Source organism: Neltuma alba, unplaced genomic scaffold (genome assembly GCF_004799145.2).
Source record: "Neltuma alba isolate B1F8T4 unplaced genomic scaffold, ASM479914v2 tig00006226_pilon, whole genome shotgun sequence".
In the NCBI taxonomy this organism is placed as follows: domain Eukaryota; kingdom Viridiplantae; phylum Streptophyta; class Magnoliopsida; order Fabales; family Fabaceae; genus Neltuma; species Neltuma alba.
In genome coordinates, this window is record NW_021634394.1 from 41,053 (window position 1) to 64,109 (window position 23,057).

The window sequence follows — 23,057 nt, forward strand, 5'->3', positions numbered from 1 at the left end:
ATTTAATCGAGTGTTGTGAGAATAGATTTTTATACTGTCTCTTAAGGGAAAAAAAACCGAAGAACAACACTCTCCCTCCGGTTCCCTTTCTTTCTTTTCTTTTTTTTTCCTTTGAAAAGTTTGATATATAATTTTCAATGCAAAAAGTACAGCTTAAAGAAAGTCATTTGATCCCCCAATTTCATTTCTTTTCATTTGATCATACCTTTTTTAAAAAAGTAAAATTAATGTGGATATTGTCCTAAACCTCTGCCACTATTTTTTTATTTTATATTATTAAATACACTTATGCACACAAACATATCAAAATTAGGCTTGAATATGAGACCTCATCAAAACTTAGCGAGTGGTGCAGCCACTAAATAAAAATAATCATTAAGCTACTTAAATATTTATCTCGTATTTTATGAATATTTCAATATAAACTCATAACTAACAATAATAAATGAATTTCAAATAATTTTAATGCATTCAAAAAAAATAATCATTAAGCTAATTAAATATGCATAATGTTCTCAAAGAAACACCGAGAATGAATTTTAAGGGGGAAAAAATCATAAAGGAACACAGGTACATATGAAGAAAAAAGCACAAGATGAGTGAAGAAAGACGGCAGTCCACGTCACGATTCGTTTGGAATGATTTATAAGTAATTTTTCAATCATAATTCACGAAATACGAGATAAATATGTGAGAATAATTTTATTTTGATTTATATAAAATATACAAATGTGATTCCAAACAAGTGAGAAGTGGACAAGTTATGTTTAAGAAAAGCCATGTCTAAGGCTAAATTTGCAACAGCGTCAAATTCGACTTTTAATTTGATTTTAAATATATGATCTTAATCTATTTTATTTTTTATATTTATTTTTTTTAAGATAGTCCTTATAATAGTTGTACATGTTAAAAATTTTATCAAATAATACTTGATTAGTAAAAATATTCTGGAGAATATAATACCTATTTATTACTAACAATTAACATAACTAATTTTTTTAATTTATTCAAATTAGTCAACTAATTTTTATATTAAGAACTGAAAATAGTAGCTTAAAAAATATTTGGGTAAAAACCAAACCATAATTTAAAGATAGTTTCATAAAATTGAAGATAAATGCGTGACTAAGAATTATTTTATTTTGACTTAGTAAAAGGGTTTTTTTTTTTTTTTTAAATGCTTCGCAGGATCCATGCACCTTACACGCTTTTGATTTCCACAGGTCCATCCATGGGTCCCACCCCCCAAGTTACATTACCCCGCAACTCCTAAAGAAAAATAATTTAGTTGTTTATCTGAATCATAAATACAATTCCAAATTCAGAAGCATCAATCACCTCTCCTTGGCTCTCTCGTCTTTTCCAACTAACGCAAAAAACAGCAAGTGTCGACCTCCTTAGGAGAGAAGATGAATGCACGGGCGCTACGACAATCGCTGCAACGCGTAGCATTGTTCATGGTGAAGCTAGTGAGTTCAATGGTGTTGCCACCGTTGCCGTCACCGTGGGAGTCTGAGCCCCGGTATGAGTATGCTCTCAGCGGTAGCTTAGCTGGGGAAGTGGAACCAAACAACAGCCGCCTTTCATGCCGAACGCGGCTAGCGCTGCGGATGAGGTCTTTCTCAATGTTCCCTTTATTCATTGATTTTGTTTTAATATCCACTAACCAACAAATATTTCTTAGTTGTGTTAACTTAGGGTGTGTTTGGATTGACGATTGTAAAACTGATTTCTGTTGTAACTGATTTTTGTAAATTGAAATTAGAGTAAAAGTCAGTTAGTATAATACAATTTATATTTGAACAGGTACTCACAAAAAGTCAGTTGAAAAAATTAAAAATTGTTTGGATGATTAATAAAAAAGTGAGTTTAACTATAAAATGACATGAACTTTATTGAATAATAATATTTGATATTTGATATTTTTAATGTGATAATAGTTAAAAAAAAATACCTAAAATTATCATGATAAAATTATCTAGTTGGATTGTAAGCTTTGTACAATTTAATATCTAATTGAGTCATAAATCCAATCTGTTACAAAAGAGGGAGTAGCCCAAAATCAAAGAAAAACTAACACATGGGAGAAGACCAGCTAGAAGAAGACGCAATGGTAGAGAAAAAATGGGAGCTGTTCGGTGTGAGGGAGAAGAGTGAAGGAAAAGAGAGGAAAGAGTCAGGGTGAAGGGCAAATCTGATAGGGGCATTTTTAAATGAGCATTAAATGCTATTTTAACGGTAAATGAGCTTCTCAACGCAGCCAACATTGCTATTCGGAGCATCTCAGCACATCTGTAATTTCTCCCAAAGGTTGGTTACATTTCAAGGCCATCCAAACAACCTATTTACTTCAAAAAAAAAAAAAAAAAGCTACAAACCGCCGTTTCGCATGTTCCTAAGCACTTTTCCTTCTCCGAATAGTGATCCAAACATATCCTTAGTCTGGACTATCAGTTCTAAATTTATGTTTTTGATTTTTTTTTTATAGATGAATTATTTTATTCGATGCAAATTTTAAAATAAAGGTAATTTTTTAACTCCATCATATTTTTAAAGAAAATGATTTTTTTATTTGAACATTATTAATTAAAATTTTAAACTTAAACTACTAAAATTGTATTTCAATTGTACAGGATGAGCACTAAAATTGAGTTTTCTTCCCCCCTTTGCCACAACTAAAACTGGTCCCGAAACAAAGGTCACGTGACAAATACTTTAATTAAGTTACTGACACTTTTTTTCCCTAATTTTGATTTAAGTTATTAACACTATTTTCTTAAATTATTCCCAGCCACTAGATAGTAATACTTGGGGTAAAAGGCTTTTAAAAAATACTTAGGCTAGAGGTGCAATTTTACTCCTGATTTTATTTATTTCTTAGTTTTTATCTGATTTTTTTAATAGTGCTATTTAACTGATAATTTTTTAATACAATTTTATCCATGATATTTTTTATACAATTTTATCTCTGATTTTCGGATGACTTCTTAGGGATAAAATTGCACTCAAACAAAAAAAAAATTAGAGGTCAAATTACACCATTAAAATACGAGTAAGATTATACCTAAAAAATAAGATTAGAGGTAAAGTTGCAACTTTACCCTAACACTTATTACTACCTCTAGTCTTTAATATAAGAGCTGATTGATTAATTTGAATAGATTAAAAAAATTAGTTAAATTAGTTATTTATAATAAATAGTTGTTGTCTTTTCTAAAATACTCTTACTAATAATATGCATTAGTTAAAACTTTCATTTGATGAAACTTTTAACATGTGTAATTTTTACAAAACTATCTTAAAAAAAGATAAACATAATAGACAAAGTGAATTAAGGTTTTATATTTAAAATTAAATTAACTTTTACATTAAAAACGGGTAATAATATATAGCCTTTATTTACATTAATAAAATGGAAGAAAGGCGGGCTCCGCTGCTTCTTACTTTAGCCCAATGTTGTAAAATCCGGCTCCCGGCTCAAAAGCCGATTCTGAGCGGTTCAATCTGGTTCTACTTCTCAGATGGTCCCGGGCTGTAAACCAACCTGGCAAAGTGACCGGGTGACGGCAGGTCCGGTCTGGGCTTCAAATCCCCGCTTTATCCGCTAGAAAGGGCACGTGATCCCCTCTCTGATCATGTGATCTGACACCACCTTTTGTTGTGTGCAGCAACCAGAGCAGAAGGAACGGCCATAGCCCCGACAGCTTCTATCCAGGAAGACCATTTTCTTATGCTGTGTTCTTCTTCAATGTCAATATCTTCAATTTCTCGAGGGAATTCTTTTTCTCCAATTTGATCTTCGCTCCCTTGCTTCCAATTCTACTCAGCTACCTTCAGATACAGAGTTCAACGACTTCCATGGCTTCTGTCATATGTACATCAGCATATTTCTTTGCTCTGGCTGCTAAGTTCTTGTTTCCTGGTTTTGCTTCTCTTTTTGAAGCGCTCATGACTGTGTTTGGCTCTCTAGCTGTTGCCACTCTGGTATCTTTGGCTCTGCAGCTTCCGTGGTGGTCCATTTTCTTTATTCTATTATTCATGGGAGGCTTCTTTAAGTTGCTCAATAAACTGCATGCAACATATGGCAATATACGTCGTCACCGTCTAAGAACGATGCAACCACTCCTCCCAATGTATAATGTTATCTTCAATCATTAATGGAAAATATTGATTTAGGAGAATACTACTTACCTCAATTTAGGCATTTTCATGTACCTTTCGTTTTCCTTCCTTTTTCTCGTCTATTCAAAGGCTATCTTAAATGTCGTATGGTAGTTGTAATCCAGTTGTTATCCTAGTGGAAAATGCGTCCAACACTCTTTTTTCCAATCCTTAAATAAGGTTTGTCTACCCATGTATTGTTCAATTCTGGTCTCATATTTCTTTGTTTGAACTTTTGATGCCATTCTTTTCTTGCACTATAGAACAAGATCCATTGAATCATATTTAAGGGATTCCTTGGTTCGCCGATGAAGCAATGTCACTCGATCATTATCCCCAAACATAAAATGTTATGGTTTTCAAAGAACTCCAGGTGGCTTTCTCTCCTTTCTTATCAACAACAACAAAATTATCACGGTTCTCTGGCACAACCAGGTGTGGATTATGTCCTTCTGATTGATGAACGGTTAATTTAGAATGAAAAAGTTAATAATTCTCTTGTGTGAATTTCCTACGGTTTTGGTTTACTTTGCTCTTATTGCTGGGAGAGGTTGTCCTCATTGGTTTCCTCTCTTTTTTTCTTTTTTTCTTTTTTTTTTTTGGTTGTGTTTCTTGTAAATTTTAGGTCCTGCGAGCAAAACTTGACGCTGGAAGGGGCCTTACCTATACAATACTGCTCTTGTAGCTGATGTTATCGTTTGTGAAACGGTGAAGTTGCACTTTGCACAGTAAGCTTTTGGATGAGTTTAAACATTGATTGGGATTTAAAAATATATTACCATATTTGTGTTCATAATGCGCCATGTTCAACTTCTTTGAACTTTCAGATTTCAGAGTCATCGATCAATATATGAAAAGCCTTCTGAATTACTGAACCTTTCTCCCTTCATCTATTATCGTCATCAGTTTCAATGTAGAATTTGTTACTCATCAGTCAAAAACTTGCTGCTAGCTAGTTGCCACTTTGGATGCATTTTGGGAACCCTGTAGGATATTGTTGAATTCAAAATCATTTAAATTCCATTTTGAAATATGTAGCAACATGATCATATGGAGACCTTATCGCATTTTGTACTTTGTAATATCCATAAACTTTTGGTCAAAAAAAAAAAAAATCCATAAACCATATGTGTTTTATCTATATCAGTTAATGTTAGTTTCTTTATTGTGTTCTATTTTGTTTTGTTTTGTTCACTCTAGTTCTCTTCTCATCCCTTTGTTGTAGTGTCTGTGTGGCTGTGTTGAAGGTTTCAGACTGTGCAGGGATCCACATCTGCAGATGGGAAGACAATACTTGCCATTCGCTGGACAAGCCTATCAGAAGGACTCTTGTTAATATGGTTTTGATGTTTTGTTTACAAAGTTGCCTTTGTTTTTTGAGTTTTGCCATTTTGTTTAGCAAGTTATTTTCCTGGCTGGGATTATGAAAATAGCTTTTCCAGGGTGGGGGAATTGCTAGTCGCCTATTTTTTCTGTAAATTTCTCTCCATATATTTATCGATGCTATAAAAATGGGAAAGCTCATCAGCTTTGTCTTGTAATGGTTGGACAAAGGACATTGTTCAAAAGCCTTTTGGTTATGATCTGGTAGAGGATTATATATTCTAGTTTTGTAATTAAGTCTTTTATCTGCATCTAAGGATACTGAAACATGGTGTCTGGTATGTGCTGTGACTGAAAAAAAAAACGGATAAGGCAAAAAAATAACACTCTACCCTCTCCCTCACAGAAAGGATCTTACTAGAAGCAGAGAAAATAGCCCAAGAGAATCTCTGAAATTTTGAACTAAAACTGCAATTCACTCATATGTCAGCTAACAGGGCGGCTAATATATTTATAGAACTACATGACGCTTGCGATAATCATGAAACAATGAAATATCCCTACATTCTCGGGATTACAATGAAAATGGGAATAACAGAATGGATCATGACTGTCCTTAATGATCCTATTATTTAGCTAACTGACTCCATAAACAAAAAAAGAAAATAATTAATTGAAATGAAGCTAGAAGGACCAAGTCAAATTAAAACTAAATTCCTTTTATTTCGCCTTTGGTAAGTCATGGTTGGTTTACTAGAAATCCTATCATTACTCCCCCCTGAAAACTCGACTTGTCCTCAAGGCGAAAAGAAGGAAATTGTTGCTGTAGCAGATCATAATCCTCCCAACTAGCCTCCTCTTCTGGTCTGGACTTCCAGGTAATTAACAGCTCCAAATGTGGACCTTTCCAGTGATGGGACAGAACTTTTTCCGGTTCTAAGAGCAGCTCAAAATCATTTGAAATAGGCAAGTGAGCAAGAGGGTCAGCTACGAAATTAGCCACGGAAATTAGCGACGGAATAGTTTTTCGTCGCTAATTTAGCCACGGAAAAGTATTCCGTCGCAAATCGTAATTATAAAACTTTAGCCACAGAACTAGCCACGGAATTTTTCGACAGAAAAAATTCCGTCGCTAATTTTAATTATAAAATTAGCGACGGATTATATTCCGTCGCTAATTCCGTGGCTAAGTTTAGCAACGGAATTTTCGTGGGTAATCCGTTAGAAATTAGTGACGGAAATGATTCCGTCACTAATTCCGTCGGTAATTAGTTGTTTTTTTGTAGTGTCAGAAGTATAAAAAAACAGACATTCAACCTCCCTACATCTAGCAAGAACTAGTTTCTGTATTCATCGTTATAATGATCACTATGATACTTATTGTTACTATGAAATCTACACTGTTTAAATACAAATTTAGTGCTCTTTGTGCTGGCTAGCTTGCTTAGTGTTGAAAGTTATTTTTCATTAAATATTCTAATCTTACTTATGATGCATTCAATATCCTAATACTATTTTTTTTTTACACTTCCAATGCTCTCCGATACTATTTCTCAATTACATCTAATACCCTAATCTTATTTATGATTTGGGGTATTTATCTATAGTGCCTTGAACATCTCAAAGCATAAATAAGATTAAGATGTATTCCTTGTCACTGAAAAATAACATCATACACAACGTTAGACGTTTCAGCAATCGTTATACCGTTTTTGCATTTATCTTCTCTATTAAGGACTTTGAATTTAGAGTTAGGTTGTATGTTTACCTACTTCTAATTAAACTAGATGGAAGAAGCAGTGAAGATGGGATTAAAGAAGGAAATAGGTCCCACTAGATAGTTATTTGAACTTACTTTAATTAAGGACTTTGAATTTAGAGTCGGGTTGTATGTTTATATACTCTTAATTAAACTAGATGGAAGAAGCAGTGAAGATGGAATTAAAGAAGGAAATAGGTCCCACTAGTCAGAGTTATTGGAACTTACTTTAATTTTCTCCTTACTTGAAAAATACATATATATTATCTCGTGCTATTAATATAAATAAGAGTTAGATAATTAACTTGTAAGTATTAAAAAAATTATTGAAGTTAATTATTTATAATAAATTAATGTTATTTTTTTAAAATATCCTTATTAATTATGTGTATTGAAATTACTTTTTTATGAAAATCCCTTAACATGCAATCACCATAAAAATTATTTGAGAACAAAGTAAATAAATATGACAGACAAAATATATTAATATATTATATTTAATATAGAATCAAATTGATTTTACTATTAACTTTTATATTAAGTGCTGAATAGAAAGAAAAAGGAAATCCTAGTTGCCCCGACAAGTAGATGAAATATAAAATAGGATAATTCATGCTTTCAGATAACATATAAAAATAAATAATTATATTGAGCCCGTTCATATTTGTCCTCGTTGGTTTTGTACTATGGTGTTTCCATGACATTTTCCCAACGTGACGTTCGTCCATATTCGTCCTCATTGATTCCTTTTCATTTTTTTTTCGGCGATTTCTTTTCTTTATGTTTTTCTTGTAAATTTTAGCCCCATCGGCGCGCGGCAAACAAGCAAGATTTGATGTGCCTAAATTAAATGCTTATGACCACGTGTCGTGGTAAGATATCGGCGTTACCGACTTAGAAAATAAAGTCCAAACTAAACAATAATTTTAATCAGACATGTGTAAGCAATAAAAATTTTAAATAAATTAATTTATAATAATGATTTCGATAACAGATTTTCATAGGTTAGGTATATATTTTGTCTTTTAATTTTATGCAGGCAAGTCCATCAGGTCAAAAAACCAAAGTGACACCCCCGCAACTCCTAAAGAATTAATTAAGTTGTTTCTATCAGGTCAAAGGAAAAAGGGAAAATTAAGGATAAATCTTTTATTAAAAATTTAATTGGCAAATGGGATCTATGCTGATTGATTGTATAAGGAAAGATTAATTGCACACAAAGGATGATAAGTTGCATGAAGAAAAGATAGTTTGTACAAATATTATTTGGATATAAGAAACTAGTTTGCACATAGGAAAGATGACTTGCACATAAGAGAATTTCATTTTGTACAAAGGAAAATTGAGTTGCACATCGCATAAAGGAAGATTATTGCACATAAGGGAAAATATACTGCACACAGGGAAAAATAAGTTGCATACAAAAAAGTTAAGTTGCACAAAATCTTTAAGTCCTATTTACCAATTAAATTATTAACTGGGAATTTATCTCCAATTTTTCCAAAAACAATCAAGGCTCCTTTAATTTCGGCATGTCCATCCATGGGTCCCACACTCCCCCCCAAGTGACATTTCCCTGCAACTCCGAAAGAATTAATTAAGTTGTCTATATCAGTTTTTTTTTTTTAAAAAAAAGTTGTTTATATAAAGACAATTCCAAATTCAGAAGCATCAATTATCTGTCCTTGGTTCTCTCGTCTTTTAAAACTAACTCAAAAAACAGCAAGTGTCGACCTCCTTAGCAGGGAAGATGAATGCACAGACGCTACGACGATCGCTGCAACGCGTAGCATTGTTCATGGGGAAGCTAGTGAGCTCAATGTTGCAGCCACCGTTGCCGTCACCGTGGGAGGCTGAGCACCAGAATGAGTATGCTCTCAGCGGTAGCTTAGCTGGGGAAGTGGAACCAAACAGCACCCGCCTTCCGTGCCGAACACGGCTAGCGCTGCCGATGAGGTCTTTCAATGTTCCCTTTATTCATTAATTTTGTTTTTCTATCCACCAACCAACAAATATTTCTCGCTTGTGTTGACTTAGTCTGGGCTGTCAGTTCTAAATTTATGTTTTTCATTTTTTTATAAAAGAATTATTTTATTCGATGCAAATTTTAAAATAAAGATAATTTTTTAACTCCATCATATTTTTTAAGAAAATGATTTTCTTATTTGAACATTATTAATTAAAATTTTTAAACTTGAACCATTAAAATTGTACTACCTCCGGTCCTAATTATAAGAGCTAGTTGACTAATTCGAGAAAATTAAGGAAATAAGTTAAATTAGTTATTTGTAATAAATAGGTATTGTTTTTCTTAAAATATCTTTGCTAATCAAGTTTATTAGTTAGAACTACCATTATTAGAAGGATTACATTGAAAAAAAAACGTATAAATAAGAGAGACAAAGTGGATTAAAGTCTTATAATTAGGACTAAAATAAAAGTCAAACAATGTCTTATATTAAGAACCCGAGATAGTATTTCAATTGTACAGGATGAGTACTAAAATTGTGTTTTTCCCCCCTTTGCCACAACTGAAACTGGGTTCCGAAACAAAGGTCTTTTAATTAAATTACTGACACTTTTTTCCCCTTATTTTGATTTAAGTTATTAACGCTATTTTCTTAAATTATTCCCAACCACTAGATAGTAATACTCGGGGTAAAAAGCTGGTAAAAAAATACGAGTAAAGGTACAATTTTACTCCTGATTTTATTTATTTCTTAGGCACAATTTTATCTGATTTTTTTAATGGTGATATTTAACTCATAATTTTTTGATACAATTTTATCTATGATTTTTTTAATACAATTTTATCTCTGATTTTTGGATGACTCCTTAGGGATAAAATTGCACTCAAACAAAAAAATTAGGGATCAAATTACACCACTAAAAATAGGAGAACGATTATACTTAAAAAATAAGATTAGAGGTGAAGTTGCAACTTTACCCTAATACTTATTACTACCTCCGATCTTTAATATAAGAGCAAATTAATTAATTTGAGTATATTAAGAAAATTAGTTATATTAGTTATTTGTAATAAATAGTTGCTGTCTTTTCTAAAATACCCTTACTAATAATGTGCATTGGTTAAAACTGTCATTTGATAAAATTTTTAACATGTGTAACTTCTATAAAACTATCTTAAAAAAATGAACAAATGTGATAGACAAAATAAATTAAGATATTATATTTAAAATTAAATTAAAAGTTAAATTAATTTTTATATTAAAAACGGAGTAATAATATATCGCCTTTATTTTACAGAAATAAAATGGAAGAAAGGCGGGCTCCGCCTCCGCTGCTTCTTACTTTAGCCCAATGTTGTAAAATCCGGCTCCCGGCTCAAAAGCGATTCTGAGCGGATCAATCTGACTTCTCAGATGGTCCCGGGCTGTAAACCAACCTGATAAAGTGACCGGGTGATGGCGGGTCCTGTCTGGGCTTCAAATCCCTGCTTTATCCTCTAGAAAGGGGACGTGATCCCCTCTCTGATAATGTAATCTGACGCCACCTTTTGTTGTGTGCAGCAACCAGAGCAGAAGGAACGGCCATAGCCCCGACAGCTTCTATACAGGAAGACCAGTTTCTTGCGCTGTGTTCTTCTTCAATGTCAATATCTTCAATTTCTCGAGGGAATTCTTTTTCTCCAATTTGATCTTCGCTCCCTTGCTTCCAATTCTACTCAGCTACCTTCAGATACAGAGTTCAACGACTTCCATGGCTTCTGTCATATGTACATCAGCATATTTCTTTGCTCTGGCTGCTAAGTTCTTGTTTCCTGGTTTTGCTTCTCTTTTTGAAGCGCTCATGACTGTGTTTGGCTCTCTGGCTGTTGCCACTCTGGTATCTTTGGCTCTGCAGCTTCCATGGTGGTCCATTTTCTTTATTCTATTATTCATGGGAGGCTTCTTTAAGTTGCTCAATAAACTCCATGCAACACATGGCAATATACGTCGTCGCCGTCCAAGAACGATGCAACCACTCCTCCCAATGTATAATGTTATCTTCAATCATTAATGGAAAATATTGATTTAGGAGAATACTACTTACCTCAATTTAGGCATTTTCATGTATCTTTCGTTTTCCTTCCTTTTTCTCGTCAAGGCTATCTTAAATGTCGTATGGTAGTTGTAATCCAGTTGTTATCCTAGTGGAAAATGCGTCCAACACTCTTTTTTCCAATCCTTAAATCAGGTTTGTCTGCCCATGTATTGTTCAATTCTGGTCTCATATTTCTTTGTTTGAACTTTTGATCCCTTTCTTTTCTCGCACTATAGAACAAGATCCATTGAATCATATTTAAGGGATTCCTTGGTTTGGGCCGGTGAAGCAATGTCGCTCCATCATTATCCCCAAACATAGAATATTATTGGTTTTCAAAGAACTTCAGGTGACTTTGTCTCCTTTCTTATCAACAACAACGAAATTATCACCGTTCTCTGGCACAACCAGATGTGGATCATATCCTTCTGATTGATAAACGGTTTATTCAGAATGAAAAAGTTAATAATTCTCTTGTGTGAATTTCCTACGGTTTTGGTTTACTTTGCTCTTATTGCTGGGAGAGATTCGTCCTCATTGGTTTCCTTTTTTTTTTTTTTTTTGTGTTTCTTGTAAATTTTAGGTCCACGAGCAAAACTTGACGCTGGAAGGGCCATTACCTGTGCAATACCGCTCTTGTAGCTGATGTTATCGTGTGTGAAATGGTAAAGTTGCACTTTGCAGAGTAAGTTTTTGGATGAGTTTAAATATTGATTGGGATTAAAAAATATATTACCAGATTTGCGTTCATAATGTGCCATGTTCAACTTCTTTGAAGTTTCAGATTTCAGAGTCATCGATCAATATACAAAAGGCCTTCTGAATTACTAAACCTTTCTCCCTTCATCTATTATCGTCATCAGTTTCAATGTAGAATTTGTTACTCTTCAGTCAAAAACTTGCTGCTAGCTAGTTGCCCCTTTGGATGCATTTTGGGAACCCTGTAGGATATTGTTGAATTCAAAATCATTTGAATTCCATTTTGAAATATGTAGCAACATGATCATACGGAGACCTTATCACATTTTGTACTTCGTAATATCCATCAACTATATGTGTTTATCTATATCAGTTACTGTTTGTTTTCTTTATCGTGTTCTGTTTTGTTTTGTTCACTCTATTTCTCTTCTCATCCCTCTGTTGTAGTGTCTGTGTGGCTGTGTTGAAGGTTTCAGACTGTGCAGGGATCCACATCTGCAGATGGGAAGACAACACTTGCCATTCGCTGGACAAGCCTATCAGAAGGACTCTAGTTAATATGGTTTTGATGTCTTGTTTACAAAGTTGCCTTTGTTTTTTGAGTTTTGCCTTTTTGTTTAGCAAGTTATTTTCCTGGCCGGGATTATGAAAATAGCTTTTCTAGGGTGGGGGAATTTCTAGTCGCCTATTTTTTCTATAAATTTCTCTCCATATATTTATCGATGCTATAAAAATGGGAAAGCTCATCAGCTTTGTCTTGTAATGGTTGGACAAAGGACATTGTTCAAAAGCCTTTTGGTTATGATCTGGTAGAGGATTATATATTCTGGTTTTGTAATAAAGTCTTTTATCTGCATCTAAGGATACTGAAACATGGTGTCATTATAAAATGGAAAATTTTAAGTAGATTGGCCTCTCATGTATGTGCATTTAAATTCTTATCTCCGTATCAGCAGCTTATGCAGGGGCTTTTACAATCATAGGATAGTTACAGATATTATGCAGGACCATCTACTTCAAATATGATGGTATTATATAAACCGCATCCTTGGAGGTTCTGCCATTTCATTATTTATATTTATCAGTTTCTCAATGTTTTTCACATACACCTGCAACTAGTCTGGCTTTTACTAGTCAAAAGTGTGGAGATAGATCATGTTGGACTTAAGATATGGATACCTTAATGATATTCAGAGTTTGATATTCTTCAAATCATTATAATGAAGATTGTAGAGAAAGATTTGAATGCAAATCTGAGTTTGCTGTACCTGTTAGGCAAACCAGCTAGCACATTGTTCTACTTCTGTTTTGTTATATATTGTTAACTTCATTTAACTTTATAGCAGATAGATGATTATGCATTACCAAGTCTTGCAGGTTCTGTAGCTGCCTACTGTATCCGAGGAAAAATAATTGCAGTGATTTGAGTAAATCTAAGTAACTAATATCAACAAACACTGAGTTGATACCATGCAGAGTACAATTTCCATAATTTTCAAAATGAAATAAGTCTCAACTTCTTGATATCCCTGAAGCTTTTATTTATTTCACAGTTGGTTCTAAAGATCTTATGGTTTCCATGGAGGTTTTCTCAATTGACATTTGGCCATAACTCATTGCTTTCTTATGTCCATGTACAATAATGTTATCTTAATATGTTTAATTGTTTCACTTGGTTTGGATTTCTTAGTAATTTTCTGACCAAATTCTCTCTCACCATGAATTATTTCATTTTCATGTGCTATGTTCTAAGTTTTTTAGGCTTTCTTCTGCTTACCTTCAATCAGGCACTTGACCATACCATAACCTTTTGCAATAACTGCTTTCATTACAATGTTGTTGAATAAGTTATAATTTAAAAGACTATCTAAACCTTAGTGGTTTAAGTTTTTGCAAAAGTTTGAATATTTATGATGATTAAATATAAACATGGCAGGCAAGACTTTTCAGATTTGTGTTCATAATATGGAAATTTCGATTATTTGAAGTCTAGAATTGAGGATCATGGTCCACTTCTGGTAGAAGCTGCGGAGCATTTCACAGGTCAATCAAGTTATAATATTCATGTTGCGCTGACTTCAAGTGCGAGGTTCATGTTTGGTGGCACAGCAAATGCTAGCTTTGTTCATGAATCATTGGGTCAAAGGGCCATTGGTGTTGCAGTTATACACTATTCCAGTTCCAAGCAAGGGGCCAAAAATCAGTCCTCTCCCTCATCCACCCAATGATTTTTATGACAAGGAGCCGTCAATGAAGCAAGCAAGAAATGGCAGGTTAGTCAGGAGGGATTACAAATCAATGTTGCATTTGCTTGCTTTAGGTGATACTCTAAATGCAAAATCGACATGTTTGTTGATTTTGTGGTCTTAATCGTCATTTTTTGCTTTGCTCAGGCATCTTTTGGATCTGAACAGTTCTTTGTTTTTGTGAGTAACTTTGGGCTTTCTAAGGGTGTGTTTGGATGAAACCAAACCATGGTTTGGAGAATAGCTTTTAGAGAATAGATTTTGAGAAGAATAGATTCTGTGAAGAATAGATTTTGTAAAAAAGTGATTCTGAGAAGTGAGAGTGTTTGGATAGTAGTTATCAGAAGTACTTTTTATATATACAAATTACTAAAAAAAACATAAGTTAATATGATAATTATATAAAAGATAAATTTTATGATATATTTTAATTTGAAGAAATAAAATTGTTAATAATATATTTTTTACCAACATAATTAATAATACATAAGATAATATAATTAATAAATAATTAATATGTGTATATATGTTTATAAGATATAAGGTTATATTTGTTTGTAAAAAAATAATTGAGAAATGTTAAAGTCATATTATTGTTGAGATCTACTTTGACAGGCACAATCATCTCTCTAATTTGAGTTAGAAGCAGAATGAATTCACTTCTCCTGAAAACCATGGTTTTGGATTCCAAAACCATGGTTTTGACCCAAACCATGGTTTCAGATTATTGGCCCAAAATTGATGCTGTTTGGGTGACATCTCACCAAAACCATGGTTTTGCCTCCTAAACCATGGTTTTGAGGGTTATCCAAACAGGCCCTAAATCCAACTGCGTTTTAGTATTAAGTTCAGCTGATTTTGATTGTAGAAAGTAGGTTGTTAACTATTGAGCTTATCAGATAACAGTTGGTCGAAAGATATCTAGATCCTGTTTTTAAGATTTTGCACATATACTAGCATTCTGAGATATGAGGACCTGAACAAACTTAAGATCCATATGAAGCACAAATGGTTTGATTATGGAGTCGTATCCATGTTTGACACTCCTAGATACTTTACGATATTAACGCCCTGTATCTGTGAGTGTTTCCTTCTTTTAGTAAATAACAACCACGGTAGGATTTGAGTTCTGTTATGTGCATAATACTATCTCATGTCACTAATAGAAGAGTTTGTTTGATTTTTATTTTAGTTCTAAATATAAGAACTCAATCCATTTTATTTTTCATATATATCTTTTTTTTTTTCAAAATACTCTTTATAATTATGATAGTTTTAGCCAATATACTTAATTAGCAATGATATTTTAAGAAAGATGATACCTATTTATTACAAATAATTAATTTAACTTATTTTTTTAATCTATTCAAATTTGTTAACTAGCTCTTGTATTAAATAACGGAAGTAGTACTATTTCTTGAAGCATGGATAACGATTGGAGTGGAAAACCTGTATTGTTGGCGGCGTCTAGGCCAAGAAAGATGTCTAAGTTGATCAAATTGCCCAAATGGGCCCCACTAAATGAATTCTACTAATGAATGTAGAACCTTATTTTGACCTTAACTTTTTGGATCAACACACTGGGGGGCTGAGCATTATTTATCCCTTTTAACAAGAGTTTGGAATTCTTATATTTGAGAAAAGAAGCTAAAGTTGTGTTTGGGTGATATTCCAAACCATGGTTTAGAGAATAAATCACCCAAACACTCATCCAAAAACTAAAACCATGGTTTTCGAAAAAGCAAAAATTTTTTGCTTTTGGAGAAAAAAGGGAGAGTGTGAGAGTCTATAGGATATGTATCTTGTTATTTTTTTTATAAACATATTTTTTTATAAACATATTTAATCTTATATTTTATAAATATATATATATTAATTAATTATTAATTATATTATCTTATGTATTATTAATTATGTTAATAAAAAATATATTATTAACAATTTTATTCCTTCAAATTAAAATATATCATAAAATCTATTTTTTCTGTAATTATCATATTAACTTATGTTTTTTTTATAGTAATTTGTATATATAAAAAGTACTTCTGATAACAACTATCCAAACACTCTCACTTCTCAAAATCACTTTTTCATAAAATCTATTCTTTCCGGAATCTATTCTTCTCAGAATCTATTCTCCAGAATTACTTTTTCAAACCACGGTTTGGTTTCATCCAAACACACCCTAAATTACATAATACTTCTTAAACTTTGGGTTGGTTATTCATCACCTCAACCTTGATGTTAAAAAAATTATATTACTGTTACCGTTAGCTTTAACAGTTTTTTCCATCTCATAATTTTTATGTATACCATATCAATTTAACTGTTTGACCGTTAATTTTGACTTATAGTTGCTTATTCTGAAACTTCCTTCCCTATCCCTTCTCTCTCTTTCTATCTCCCTCATTCTCTCTATGCTTATTCTGTTCGTCATCGTCATCCGTCTTCTCTCGTCAACTTACCAATTGAATCCAATAATTAAGGATCAGCGCCAGAGCAAGTGAATTAATTGAAGTCGTCAAGTCAATTATATGTTGAGACCATAGAAAGATATAGAGAAGGATACAGAGAATGAATGAAGAGCACGGCTAGCTAGCAGCCACCTTCCCTCATGTAAAATTGCTTAGATTTTGCTGTTCATCATTTTCAGCCATACTCATCTATCGATATATACACACACACACATACAAACACACGCACGAATATATGCGAGGACCGAGTTGAAAGGTGTGAAAGGATGGAAAGCTCTCAAACATCATTTTCCCTTCTGCGGTATTGAAAGCTTGTTCTGGTTTGGCCGAATGGTTCCTAACGATGATGAAGACGGAAGAGCGAAGTCAACAGCTCCCTGTTCTGGTTTGGCCGACTGCTTCCTGACGACGATGAGGATGGAAGAGTAGAGTCGGTTGCTCCCTGTTCTGGCTTAGCCGACTGGTTCCCTTTCACTTTCTCTCTCCCCTTTCTCTCACATCAACCTCTTCCTTGTTCCTCCCCTCTCTCAAGCTTTCAACTCCTTCTGCTTCTAGTTCTCCCGCTTTGCTTTCCTCTCACGACGCCGACCAAGTAGCTCAAGACTTCTATCCCGTGTTCAAAGTCTACAGAGACGACCGTATAGAGAGACTCGTCGGCGTAGAAGCTGTTCCTCCTGTCATCGATTTCGTTACCAGCGAGTTTTCTTAGAAAATCAATAATGTTGCGGAGCTATTGCAGTAGCGGATAAGCCGTCGGAGCCCTAGTCATTGAGCGAAATCGATGGTTAGAGGAGAGAATAGGATCTCGCTCGCTACGGTTGCTCTGGCCGAAGCTTCTCTGAATTAGTTTCAGAGAAAGGGAGAGAAGGGACCGAGGACAAGAAGTCTTAGAGAGAGAGCGAGAGTGAATGAGAGGAAGATGATGTGTGGCAAAATCAAGTTGCCATGTAAGCAACTATAAGTCAAAATTAACTGTAGGTTAAGAGGGGTTAAGTCAGCACTTATTCGCTGCGAAATAAAATTTTCCGGATATATTTGAGGCAAAAAAAAAAAACTTTCTGACACTGGATCCTCCTCCATAACAACTTTTAGGATATTTTAACACTTTATCTCTTTAAAATATTATTAAATGCTTAAAATATAATAATAAAAAAATATAAAATACTTTAAAAATATTTGAAATATTTATTTGACCATATTTTTTAAGTAAAAAAATTATAAAATACTTGAAATTACGTGTCAAATGCCAATTATTATTTTTTAGATTATAGTATAATAAAATATATAAAAATTATAATATGGTAAAAATTGTTAGAGTTAACTGTAATTTTAATGGCAGGGGGTATAGGAAAAATATCAGATATCAGAATCCTTAGTTTAAATTTTAAAAGGCTAGTAAGGTGATGTGCGACTGACTCAAAGTTTAGAGTGTTTTATATATTTTAGCCTTAAAAAATAAAATAATCACGTTCATTAATTTGATTGATGAATTTGTTGAATGAGGATTAATGCTCACGAAGTTATTCAAGGCAATTCTCACAAAATTTATCATACGATGCACAATATTTTATTTGTTTGGCAGAAAAGCATAATAATTTATTTTATAAAGTTTATTGGCAAAATTTCAAAATCTTCTTTTTATTTATTATTGCTACTTAATCTCAAAGTTATTATTGAGTATTGACAATAAATGACTGATCACAAAACAGAAAAACAAACGTAGAGATGTATATGCAGTGCAAACATTAGATCCAATAATCCATTATATGTCTGATGTCTTTTTAATTTCTTCAGTCCAAAATGTAAGATGAACCAAGAAATGTTATTTAAGTGATTGATAACACTATGCTGGGATGGAGAGAAAAATAAGACAAGGAGAAAATAGGGGGAGGAAAAAAGTGAAGAGACAACATTATCTCTCCTTGACTCCTTGTGTTCGGAATTTGGATGGAGAGGAGAAGAGAGAAGGGAGGAAAAATTCATGACACTTATAATGAAAATAATACCATCATTTAATTTTTAACTGATTTTTTAAGTAATGCCGAAAATTAAAATAAAATCTTCTTTCGAAAACCCAGGCCCTTATTGTTGTTGTTATTTAAAAAAAAAAAAACACTGCACATAGAATCTAAGACCCATCTAAATAAAATGATAATTTGGAGATAAAAACACATGGCACCTACATTATTTTTTTTTCCTCTCACTTTCCTGTTCCCCTATTTTCTCCTCTAATCCAAACAATGGAAAATCCAATTCCCCCCATTTACTTCCTCCTACTTTTTTCCTCCCCTAACTTTCTCTTAATCCAAACATAGTGTAAATATGTTTTAAATTAATAAAATTTATATATTTTACCCTTTCACATTTCTCCTGCATTTCTAACCCCCTTTCTTTCTTGCAACTAACCCCCTTTCTTTCTTGCAACAAGAAATAAAAGTTAAAAAAACACATTAATTATTTTATCACTCTTTTATATTTTGAATCAAAATTCTTTTTTGGAAAAACTTGTTATGTTCCGGAGGAAGTATTTCATTGAAAGCCCCCTTGTTGACCCATTTTCCACTTGGATGGCGGGTCTTCACTTTTAGGTAATTTTCTTAAACACAAGATATTAATTTTTTTTAAAATACTATTGCTCATTGTTATCCAGTTGTGTTGTGTAAAGGGAGATCATTTTAGTGGGTGTAAACCTCTATATTAGAGTTTGTCCCAAAAAAAACCTCTTTATTAGAGTGATCATTTAATTTAAATCGCATACTATGAAATTAAGCATAATAATCCTGGCCAACGGTCATGATGGAATTGGTTTTTGTGATCTGTATTTACATTTATATTAGAAGTCCTCATTCTTGATAATTCCTTGAATTTTTAAAATATGAGAATACTCACATTTCCAGCCACCATCATAAGTGATGTCCGATACAAGTATGACGTTGTGATTTCTAGTTTGAAATTAAAATAGTGTGTTGTGTCGTAATTAAATTAGATTCATTAGGAAGATATACAACTCATTCAAACAAATATGAATAAAATTAAATTTACTACAAAAAAACGCTAACAGTTCACATATTTTATCTTTTGACCTTCCTAAGAAATTTCGGCTGTTAACCTTTTTTTTTAAAGGTAAAATTCGACTGTTAACCTTTGAATAAGAAAGTTTAGATGTTTTTAAGAATACAGGCGATTCTTCTTCCATCATTGTGCACGGCATGCTCATCTCCCATACACTCGTTTAGGACTTTTGGGGGATTGGCCCATTTTTTTAATTAATTTTTACTTTTTTATGAGATACTGACCTCCTCTTTTTTCTTTTTTAATTTTTATTAATTTTTTTACTTATTTAGTTTAATTTGTATTTAGCACTCTAAGATATTTTTTTAGTAACACTCAATATCCTAAATTAATTAATATTTGATGTATCTAGTATTTTTTTCAGTTAGTATTTAGTAAGTGCTACTAGAAAAATATCTTAAAGTGCTGGATACACTAAAAATTAATTTATAGTTCTAAATATTACTAAAAAAATATTTTGGAGTGTTAGATTTACTAAAAATTAATTAATTTAGGTCATTGGATGTTATTAAAAAAATACTTTAGGATACTAACTACACTAAAAATTAATTAATTTAGGATACTGGGTGGTACAAAAAAAAATACTTCAGATTGTTGGATTCACTTAAAATTAATTAATTTAGGATATTAGGTGTTATTGAAAAAATAGTTCAAGATATTGTATTCACTTAAAATTAATTAATTTAAAATACTGGTTACTACTAAAAAATATTTTAGGACGTTAAATTCACTAAAAAATAATTAATTTAACATATTGGGTGTTATTGTAAAAATATTCTAATAATAATATATGTGAATGGGGATTCCATTCTGGCGAGGTTCTCACCAAGAGAAGAACCGTATCGGGGCAACCAGTGGGATTCGCGGGTCCCATTGAACCGAAAAGTCCGCTCCTCGCAGGCAATGAAGTGCTGGCATACAGCCATACTCGCCCATCCCAAACTGTGCTGATGATGAGGGGGACTTTGAATCAGATTTTTCCAATTCCCTTTTTGTATGCATTTTCAAAAGCGTGTCACTAATTAAAATTCCTTTTTTTAATCCACCTTTCCATACCCCTAACAAATATTTATCAAATGAAATAAATAAAATTAATGCTTATCATGCATTTTCATATTTACGTATATATATGCATATCTTTTTTTTTTTTTTGCCTACTATATATACGCATATCTACATATCCACTTACGTAACTATAAGATGTTTGCATTTTAAAACAATACTCCCTCCCTCTCTTAACATGAGAGACAATTGTAAAGTATATCATGTTTTTTTTTATAAGAAATCTCAAATTTTATGTGTTGATTTTTTATTTTACCTCCATTTAATTACTCATGTTACTTATATAGTTGTATTTAATTCCCACATATTCTCTCTCCCACACATTATCTCTCTTCCCCATAAATGAGGATTGTTTTGGCAAAAAGGTTGCACTTTTTACCCATTTATTATCCTCAACCAATGTTAACTAACATTTTAAACAACATAATTTAAGTACTCTGAAATATTTTTTTAGAAGTACCTAGTATTCTGAATTGATTAATTTTTAATACATTTAACACCTAAAGTATATTTTCGGGAGCACTCAATATCTTAAATTCATTACTTTTAGTGCATTTAGCATATGAAAATATTTTTTCAGTAATACCTAGTATCTTAAATTAATTAATTTTTAATGCATTTAGTATTCTAAAATATTTTTGTAGCATGCAATATTCTAAAGTAATTAATTAATTTTTATCCCAGGCATATGCCCTACAAATTTTTAGTGGGAATTGGGTGTTACTGGGCATTAAAAATTAATTAATTTAGAATAGTGGGTGCTACTAAAAAAATACTAACCGAAAAAATTTGTCCGGAAGCACAAAAAATTCATTAATTTGTAATGTTGGGTGTTACCAAAAAAAATACTTTAAGGTGCTAGATACAATTAAATTCAAATAAACAAAAAAAATAAAATTTAATAAAATTAAAATTAAAAAGGGAAACAAAGACGGTTGGTATCTCATACCAAAACGCTGCGGTTTGGGGGATGAGCGTTTTGAGGAGAAGGGAACGTGGATTCGAATAGTGAGATGTTCAGGTTTTATACCATGAAGCTTCCATGACACTTCCCAACGCGTTACTTTCCCAACACTTGGTGCATATTCAAGGTCCTAAAAACACATCAAAGGGTTTTTAGGATATATATTAAGAGTAAAACTGCACTAAAAATTTAGTTTAACAGTTCCATTGAAAAAAAACAAATCTTATTATATTAAGTGCGGTAAAAATCATTTTAAAATATTAGATACAATCAGAATAACATTTTAGACTATTAGATGCAAGCGTCTATGGGTCCCACAAGCACTTTTCCCAGATTATATAGAGACTTAAATTCCCACTACTACAAAAAAGTCCATTTTCGTCTCCTATTTTCGTTTGAAATTGAAAACTGATGAACATAGGGGCCCATACTCGTCTGTTGGGCCAAAACAAACGTGTTTGGGCCTCCATTTTCGTCTAATCAGACAACCAGACGAAAATGGTAGGCCCATATTTGTCTAGTCAGGCAACCAAACGAATATGGGCCTCCCATATTCGTTTGGTAGGGGGACCAAACAAATATAGGTCTCATTTTGGGCCTACCGAACTTTTTTATGGCTTAACCCTCCTTCAACTCCTCCCAAAAGTACTCTTCTCCCTCTTTCAGCTCAGCACCTCCTTCTCTGAACCTTCTCCAAACTTCAATTCCCACCCCTTCTCTGAACCCTCCCCCCAACTTGGCCCCCACCTCTCTCTCAGCGCCCCCCATTTCCATCTCCCCTCCACTTCTCTTAGCACCCCCCCCATTTCCATCTCTCCTTCCTCCCCCTAAATGCCCACACCACTCCCCCTCGATAACCCTACCCCCGCCCCCGTGTGGTCCCCCTGGTCCCCCCACCCCTGACTGCGTCTTACCTATCCCCGTTAACCCTACCCCCAACCCCGTTCCGTCGTGTCCCCTCCCCCTATAACAGCTCCCCCCCAGTCCACCCCACCCACCCCCACCCCCATGGCCCCCCTCTCCCAACATTCCCCCTACTAGCTGCTCCCCTCAACACTTTAGCTCCCCCTTTTCCAATTGAAGGTCGACTCCCCTCCTCATTTCAAATTTTTTTTCCTCTCTTTCTTTGTTTTACTCACATTTTGTTTCTTTCTGTGTTTCCAGTGAGCTCACTATGGGTAGTCTACAGCTCTGCTTCATTTTTCATTCTTCACTTCATAGGTAAGTTAGATATCTTTTTAAGGATGAATTGA

General features: G+C 33.2%; 1 protein-coding gene across 1 annotated transcript; it reads right to left on the bottom strand.

The window, feature by feature from the left end:
- Positions 1–22,422: 22,422 nt before the first annotated feature.
- On the bottom strand, positions 22,423–22,833 carry LOC114749918 (glycine-rich cell wall structural protein 1.0-like). Its single transcript, XM_028938457.1, has one exon. The coding sequence runs from the start codon at positions 22,831–22,833 to the stop codon at positions 22,423–22,425; it is 411 nt and encodes a 136-aa protein (XP_028794290.1).
- Positions 22,834–23,057: the final 224 nt, after the last annotated feature.